Here is a 9,610-nt window from a genome sequence, read left to right on the forward strand (position 1 = left end):
TGGAAAAAAAACTTCAAACAAAAACAAAATACAAAACCAACTAATAAACTGTGCAATCATCCATAAATTACAGCAATTTAGAACTTATTCTCATAAGTTAGAATGTTGGTAAGATGCCAACATTTTAAGAGAAAGTTTAAGAGCCAAAGGAAAATGGACTTTTCATCCTTCTTAGCAGCGATTCTTCCTGAATCCATACCGAAAATGCTACAGCATTACCAATGCAAAGTTCCAAACATAAAGTGCAATGCATTAATGAAAGCAATGAGAATTTTTTTATTCACTATGTCTGTTGTATCTCACAATTAGATTGTACATTATATCTTGAACATGAAACAAAAGTTATATACATAATTTTGTAATGCTCATAAAACAAATGCCAACCTTAAACTTCAACCACAACATCCCATAACTATGATGAACATTTAGGCTATGCCATCATGAGCTATGAATAGTTAGTAAATTAATAACAAAAAATGTAAAGTTACTATGTGATAGGTAGATAAATCAATTTCTGAGTTTCAATATAACTTTCTTGCTCTTATCTGCCAGCAATATGTAAGCCTTAACAAGTTCCTCCTTAATCATGAAAAGGACAGAGGCTGCAAAAACACTTTGTACTATCTTTGTGCCCATCCCCTTGTAAAAACTGGATAAACCTTCATAACGGATCATTTTAATTATAGCATCAAGAGTACCTGCATGTATGCCATCCAAAATACCAATTTTCACAATCATAACAAAGAGAAGCGAGGCAAGAATAGGGGGTCTCCAAGTCCATCAATGTAAATAAGGCAATGTTAGAGGACAATAACACAAATGAAGAGGAAGGCCAAACAACAAATGAATAAAGAGACCACTTTAGATGTGCATGGGTTCAAGTTTCACCAATGTCAAAACAACCCTGCTCTAATCCTTACAAGTTCTTTTTAAAATAAAAAATAAAAAAATGAATGCCACAACCTTTGTTTGATACAAATAGGAAAATGCAGAAAATTACTAAAATAACAAATCACATTAGCATGGATTACATAAGAATTCACATCGTCTTACCTTCCTACACTTATTCCAAGATAAGACAGTTTACTCTTTTACTCAAAAGTTTTTTTTAAATTACACTTTCAGCTTTTGCTCAGTGGTAGTGAACTGTCTTCAAGGCCTTAAGGTTGCCAGTTTGAACCCAATCAGAAAACCCAAAGAAAAAAACAATTAAGCCATCAACTTCTGTTTTTTTATGAAATTATGCTAAGAATATGATCCTTGGTGATGCATACCCTTGGTTTTATTGAATCTCACACTTACCCCATCTTAGAAATACTGCTGCACAAGTACATTTCATGACAATCACAAGAGATTATGGGATACTAGCCAAAATCTCTCACAGCATATTGGCGTTTGAACGCACAACTCCATCATTTTATCTCATTAACTACTGCTGAATCACATTCTTGAGTAAAAAGTAACAAGGAATATATGAGTACATGACTTTGAGATCAAGGAATGCGCGACAAAGATACCACTAAATGACGAGACAAGGATGTGAGCTTTTATGGCTATGGTTGTACAGTCATTATAAATCTTTGGTTCGATCTGGTCAAACTTAGGATCCCCAATAGAGAAGCCATTTGCTAAATTTTTAAAAATCTCCATCAAGACTCAAGAGATTACAGGTTCAAATCTTGGTAGTTGGAATGGGAGTGCTTGAAAGGATTGAGATCAAAAAACAAAACAAAAAAAGGTTTGATCCAACATGCAAAAACAAGGGGTAAAAAAATTCATAAATTTTTAGGTAATGTGGCCAGTTGAATTATGCTCGCATCTATCTGAAATCAAACCTGAGTATCTCAATGAATTACTTCCCCCAATCTCCTGTTTTGCTTGAAGCCTTGACTGCAAATAGAGAAACACCATAAAGAACATATTTGAAGAATAAATATAGGCTAGTTTGTTGTGTGTGTATCTTTGTATTTTAGTGAAATTCTTTTGTATCAAAATAAGCTAAATTAGTTTCTTATTGTCAGATATTAATATGAATTGGGCTTTTAACTATCAGCTTAAGCTTTTAGTTCAATTGGTTCCATGACACTTATTGTTTGTTGTGCGTGTATCTTTTAGATCATAGCATAGTTGTTAGAATCGTACGAGTCGCGAGTCGATTCGTACGATTCGATTCGATTCATGAAGAATTCGAGTCGTATCTATGGTACGACTCGGAAGCTTCATGAATCGGCCGAGTCACTACCGATTCGGCCGATTCATCGAGTCACCGAGTCACCCGAGTCGGTCAATTCAGGCCACCATTTAAAAAAAAAATCAATTTTTAACAACTAAAAAACGTACAGCAGAAGAAGATGACTATTCACTTTACAAAAACAAAACAAAAAAACGTACAGAAGTTATGAAACACAAATAGTTTCAATTAGATCACTCTTCACTTTACAAATTCCAAAACCTTCCCTCTGTATTTTCTATTTAGATATTAAAATTGCATTTTTGGACTAATATTTAAAGTTAAATATGGTTAATATTTTATTTTTTATAGCATTTTGAATTTGATCTGAATCTTACGATTCGATTCGATTCACGAGTCCCGATTCGCAAAATGAGATTTCGAGTCACGAGTCGAATCTCGATTTAACAACTATGGATCATAGCATGCAAGAAATACAGATCTGTAGTTGCCTGCTGACGGTGAAAAGGTCTGGCTAAGGCACAGGCCATGAATCTTGTGTGTAAATGAGTTATTGCATATTAAGATGGCAGCGTAAATCTACAAAATATTTAGTACTGCAATACCAGTGACCACATAATATTCCCTATTATTTGAAAGAGAAACTTGAGAAGAGGACAGCAATTTTGTGGAGTTGGAAGTAATCACTGCTGATTGACATTTATGTCTTTTCTAAATAGTACTTTGGACAATAATTTATTTAAATTACCTTGACAACCAACAAGGGGTATGTTGTGACAGTTGCTCCAAGTTTTGCCAAGGCCCCAAGTAAGAAGACCTTTTCACATAACATGACAAATCCAAATATTTGTCAGAGAATGACATAACCAAACAAGAGGTGATTCCGCAACATGCTAGGATTATATCATCTGAAAAACTAAATTAGTTTATGCACCTCTAGAGCAGATACATTTTTATGCCCTTGCTTGCTCGCATATCGTTTTTCCCTAAGGTGCTTTAAAGAAGTCTCATAAATCATGAACTGGATGGATGGATTGCACACCTGTCATGCACAATTCTGAGTCACAAGGGGAATAACTAGTGGCCTTTTTACATAATAACAATCCAAATGAAGCTAACCATAATAAGGGTAGGGATGATGCCTTTCCAAAATCCAGTGATTCCAGCTTCATTATAAACTTCAGATGCCTTCACATAAATGTAGAAAAGAAACTAAAATTAGCATAAATGCACACTGAAATATCAAAACTCACTACAGGTGATGGATAGAAACACAATGGCAAACAATAGTTCACTTTATTTATAATTGTGTGCTTTAAATTATGCAGTATGTATTTCGCATATAAACTATCATGGACAATATCATATGAAGGATCATAGAGCACCAAAGGATCATAGAAAAGAAAGAAAGTGAAAGAAATGGTCACCAACCGCATGCAAAGTTCCATAAGGATGAGGTTTTATCGAATCAAGTTCATCCAATTTATCTTGTAAAGCTGAACCTGTCAAGCCACTTTCGGAAGCTTCCCTCGATAAAGCTTCTTTCTTTCCCTCCATAATTTTTCTTTCTGCTTGCGTATGTGTCTAGAAAAATTGCAGAATGTCATGTACAATCTTCTTGGAGTCCGAAAATTAACTTAAGGAGTCAACATGTGGCATCAAAGAAATAGTTGATAAAGAATTTAAAGACTGTGAACTTGTTCTAGCACATCTTTGCGTCAATTATGAGGATGATACAAGTATCGCAATAAAAATTAGGTTCTACTAAAGATACCTCCACACCTGTGCACAATGGCTCAACAGACAATGATGATGTATCTACCTATAGATGTTAAAAAAACAAACACCATGAATGCCACCCAACCCTTTCTGAGTAGGTAGTTGTATATACATTGATTTTTTATTTCTTTCTTGTGTTTTTTGGGTGCTATATTTTCAAGAATGAGATAGGAGTTATCTAATATTGCTGCATCAAGCCAATTGGCTTAATGGATCCAGATTATGCACTGAATCAATAGTCATGTGACCATAGTGATATGGACTTAAATAAAATTAAGAGAAATGACAAAACTAAGGCTTATAAAATACCTGCATACGAGTCACTAGAACCCATATTGGAATTGTAAACAATACGTTCAGTGACCTGCAAGATAACAATTCTAAATAAGAGTATTATTCAGATACCACCAACTAAAATTATTGTTCTGAAACTATACATGATCACTAGATAGACAGACATCTAATGTACATTTGATAATGGAGTAGCTATAACATTACATGTGATCATTACAAAAAGCCACTGGTTAACGGAATACTCACCCAGCTATTGCAGCCACAACAAGCCAAGAAAACATGCCAACGCTACCATCTCCTCGCCCTTTGGCTTTACGCGCAGCTGCAATGGCTTCAGCTCTGTTTTTAAAAACTTGATAAAAGTAGTAATAGATGCCCTGGCAACACGCAATAGAAGATCAAAAGATCATGATTAATAACTTATTAAAGGCCAAAACGATACCAGACGTTTATTAAACAAGGTATTACTATCGATTGTACTCAATTGAAGAAATGCCTAATTACATGAATTGATTAGCTATAATTATGTTGACTGGATCTCTTAAAGCATTAGTACGTGCGATAAAAAAAAAAGTGGCAACATGAATTGAGAAATTGACCTGAGAAGCAGCAGTTCCGAGCAGAGAAGGTTTGAGGCCACTGTAAAGTCCACCCCAACCTTCGGTTTTAATTACCTAAAAATAAGGCACAAATCGTTGACTAAAATTGATTATGAAAAAGAAGAAACTAAATCTGTTAATGGTACCTGAACGATTTGAAGAAGAGTTCCAGGGCGTTTAGCAGGAGAATCAACAAGTTGCTGATTATTGATCTTCTTCTTCGCAAGTCTCTCCGTCTGCTGTCGCGTATTTACCTGCAATTGTAAGCCAAATTAGAAACGAAGAGAGAAAGGAGAAAGAAGAAAGAAATGGAGAACATATACATACAGTTTGAAGAGGATAAGTGATAATCTGAGCGATAATACCACCACCAGCTCCGGCTAGTCCATTCGCAACTGCATCTGACTTGGACATCGTCTTTCTCTTTTCTTCTCCTCTTTCTCTTCCGCTTAATATGTAAAAATCTGTAACTAATAATCTAGTCTCTGTTTGCCTTTTTCTTTTTTACTGCTCTACTACTTGTTGACTTCCTTCCTCCTTTTTTTTTTTAATCAACTCCATGTAATAAGTTTGACTAATCGAATCTCTGTAAATTTCTTTTTCTATTTTTGAGTTTGGATTTGTATATAATACATCTTTGCTTTATTTCGGAAAAAAATAAGTTGATAATTTTTATTAAATTGATTTGTATTTTAATCATTTGAGCAATATGGTTGGTTATAGTTTAGTTATTTTTCTAGTTATAGTAGATATATATAATAATAATTATAAATATGTAGGCTTTTTTCATTAAATATCTACTTAATCAAATAAATATCTGAACTTAAAAATTTCAAAAAATTAAAAGTAGCCAACTCAAAAATAAATGTAAATAATTTTGTTCTTGGTTGAAGGAGTGGGGCTGAGTCGAGGAAAACTTTTAAATTAGAAAAATTCTAATAAGATCAGAGAAGTCAAGGTAATAATAATAGGGTAAATTACACCCATGGTCACTGAACTTTACCCATTTTCACATTATGGCTACAGAACTTCATTTCTTCCCGGTATGGCCACTGAACTTTACACTTTTTAACACTGGTGGCCACTTAACGTCTCAAAACGACCGTTGATGGCTAAAAATAAAAAATCCAAAGAGTTAATGATATTCTAAGGAACTTTAACTCTTGAAAATTTTCGTTTTGAGGTCATTTGGGTGTTGTTTGGTTAGGAGAGAGAAAGTGAATTTTTAGAGAGAGAAAGCTCCAAAAAATGTGATTTTCGAAAATAAAAAATGTGGTTTCATGGTAAATGTCGTTCTGAACAACTTTAATTCTTGAATTTTTTCATTTTGAGGTCGTTAACGATCGTTAACGGTCATTTTGAGAAGTTAGTTAAAATTGAGTGGTCACCAGTGTTAAAAAGTGTAAAGTTCAGTGGTTATACCGGGAAGAAATGAAGTTCAGTGTCCATAATGTGAAAATGAGTAAAGTTCAGTGGCCATGGGTGTAATTTACCCAATAATAATAATAAATTTCCAATTCAAGTTATAAAATTATGATGAAATTAAAGAGCGCATTTATGTAAAAGTAGATGTTGAAAACGAAGCTAAAATAAAACAGAATTAATCAAGCAAAGATCGAATACAAGGATTTGTTAACGAAGTTCAGCAGTTTTGAATTGCCTACGTCTCCGGGAGCGATGAACGGTTTTCTTATTGATTGTGTAACTTAAAGATACAGTTGTGTAATCAAAATTACTAAAATACCCTTGTACCATACCGCGGGGATAGTAGACTATTAATATTATTAGTAGTGTTCATTGGATCCTGAATAACCAAATAAATGAATTTGATTATTCATCTTTAGATCGAGACTTATTAAATCTAAGGCTTAGAATGTTTAGAATCTTCAAATTAAGATTTTAATAAGTTTAGATAAAATATGGTAATGTGAAATGCTTGTTAATATTATAATTCAAATCTCAATTTTTGATAAATCAATAAAAATATATTATAATTCAAATGTTCTAAGCTTTACATAATGATATATTTTTATATTCAATGTGATTGTTGAAGTATTGTGACAATTTCACACATGTTAAAAATAAAGTTTGAATTACTCACATAACTGGTTTGTTTAAAAGGGACTTAATGTGGAGTCCATATCAAAAAAAAAAAAGGACTTAATGTGTTAAAAATACAATTAATCAATGGTTTAATATATCCATTTAAAATATTGGAGGTATACTGTATTAAAAAATAATTGATCAATGAAATAATATAATTATCTAAAATATTAAGGGTTTAATTATAAAATAATAATTTAATAACCGGACTAAAATATATGTTTGCTTCAAAAGAAAAAGGGAAGAAATGAATAGTGCACAGTGCCATCCTAACATGGTTTGGTGTTTTTATAAGTTGGTCCCCAAGCCGTGACGTTTTGCTATGCTTGAAGGTAAGATTGGAAAAATTGAACCAAAAATTACAATACCATTTTGCTATTCTCGAGGGTAAGATTGGAAAAATTGGACAAAAATATTGTCATTGCTACTATTCACTTCATTCTATTTTATATGTATATATAATTATGGAGGAAAATATTATATGATGTTTGTTTTTAAAAAAATAAATTAACATAAAATTTTAAGTTAATTAACATAAAAATTTATAAAAAAAAAGTGCAAAATCATTTTTTTCGGTTCTAATGTAGATATTTTCCGACAAATAATGGAGTCTTAAGCCATAATGGATGTTCGTTACCATATTTGAATAAGTTAATATTATTTTTTATTGTAATGGAATTACACAAATTGAACTAAAAGCTAATTAAGTTGATAGTTAATGGTCAATCATAGATAATTCTTTCTAGTTAAAAAATCTCTTTCTAGTTGCTCTTGAACAATTAGGAGATTTTCCAGAAAAAATGACAATAAGGATTACATAAAAAAAAATAGACATTATTTCTCATTACGCTCCTAATATATGTTTTTATTATTTATATTTATTATCCATAATTCTCATTAAATGTAAAACATAAAATGGGAAAAACATGAAAAATACAAAGAATGGAGAGCAAAAGATGGAAAACGTGAAAATATGGAAATGGAAAATGGAAAAAATGTAGAAAACTAAAAAATGAAAAACACAAAATGAAAAAATCTGAAAAAATGTGAAAACGCAAAAATCGGAAAAAACGAACAAAGTTGTTAATCATGATATATGAATGATGGTCACATGCATATGAAAATGGGAAAATTACAAAACTAGACACTTGGAGAAGGCCAACTATATATTTAGACTCATTTCATAACATGCTATCAAACTAGACTCTTCCAATACATTTTTCCACAAATACCCTTACAAACTCTTCATCTTCCTCAACCCATCTTCTTCAATTTCATCTTCTTCCTCAACCAATCTTCTTCAACCTCATCTTCTTCTTCATCCATCTTCTTCAAATGAAATTAGACACTCAAATGAAAAGAAACACATTAGAAAATCGAACTTCAAGAAAGAAAAAAAGTAAGAATATCAGAACTAAATAAATCGATCTTCAGATTCCTATATCTTTTCACTCTCAAATTCATGTTCATAATTCCAATGAGTTCTCATTCTTAATAAAAAGCTTTGGTTGAAAATCTAAATCACCATTTTCAATATTTCCTATTCGCATTTTATGAATTTGGATCGCATTTCATAAAATGCTTATTTCATAAAATGCTATCCAAATTCATAAAATGCTATTAGCATTTTATGAAATGCGATCCCAAATTCATAAAATGCGATCCATAAAATTTACTTTAAAACTTAAAATTACGCAGAAGGTAGGTCGAAAAAGAAGATGAGGTTGTAGAAATTTACTTTAAACATTCAAAATTTACTTGTATTTGTTCTTCATTGTGCTTAGTTTTTTTTCTGGTTGTTCTTAGGTTCAAATAATATTTGTTTTTCATTGTGTTTAGTTTCTGTTTTCTTATATTATAGAAATTAACTCTAAACATTGAGAAGATAGGTTGAAGATGAAGATGAGGTTGGAGAAGATGGATTGAGGAAGGAAGATGAAGAGTTTGTAAGGGTATTTTTGGAAAAATGTGTGGAAGAGTCTAGTTTGGTAGCATGTTATGGAATGGGTCTAAATATGTAAATGACTTTCTCCATTGGTCTAGTTTTATAATTTTTCCATATGAAAAATTGAGAATAATTGAGTGTTTTAACTACATTTGATGAAACCAAATAAGTATGATAATGATAGTAATTATATTTCGCCATTTTTTTTTAATTTGCCAACCAAATATTGTGATATAACATTATTACATTCCATTACATTATAACTTTGATTACATTATAGTATTGCATTACAGCGTTTGCGTAAATATTGTGATATAACATTATTACATTCCATTACATTATAACTTTGATTACATTATAGTATTGCATTAGAGCGTTTGCGTACCAAACGAAACTTTAATGAATTTGTATGCAAATTAGTATGGAATAAATAGCACACGGACGGATCTGCGGTAGGCTCGCCCGGGGCTGCTGGTGCAGGCGGAATTTTCAGGAACTATAGGGGATTCCCAAATGGCAGCTTTGCTTTCCCAATCCATAACTCCTATGCTCATATTGCGGAACTCCAAGCTTTGATGTTCGCGGTTGATCTGGCTTGGGAGAAAGAGTGGTGTAACCTCTGGATTGAAGCTGACTCAATGTTCGTTGTAAACCTTCTCAGACAACGCTCAAAGGTTGTGCCTTGGTCAGTTAGACAGA

The 9,610-nt window shown here is 32.1% G+C and overlaps 1 protein-coding gene across 1 annotated transcript; it reads right to left on the reverse strand.

The window, feature by feature from the left end:
* Positions 1-252: 252 nt before the first annotated feature.
* Positions 253-5,347, reverse strand: LOC136235408 (peroxisomal nicotinamide adenine dinucleotide carrier-like). Its single transcript, XM_066025067.1, has 11 exons — positions 5,191-5,347; positions 5,010-5,117; positions 4,864-4,938; positions 4,511-4,641; positions 4,280-4,334; positions 3,623-3,775; positions 3,311-3,379; positions 3,126-3,233; positions 2,940-3,008; positions 1,836-1,890; positions 253-698 (listed from the first exon to the last, which is right to left on the reverse strand). Exons 1-11 carry the CDS (start codon positions 5,275-5,277, stop codon positions 508-510), a joined length of 1,101 nt encoding a protein of 366 aa, XP_065881139.1. The 5' UTR covers positions 5,278-5,347; the 3' UTR covers positions 253-507.
* Between the last annotated feature and the right edge of the window lie 4,263 nt (positions 5,348-9,610).

This window comes from Euphorbia lathyris, chromosome 7 (assembly GCF_963576675.1).
Source record: "Euphorbia lathyris chromosome 7, ddEupLath1.1, whole genome shotgun sequence".
NCBI classification, from domain to species: Eukaryota; Viridiplantae; Streptophyta; class Magnoliopsida; order Malpighiales; family Euphorbiaceae; genus Euphorbia; species Euphorbia lathyris.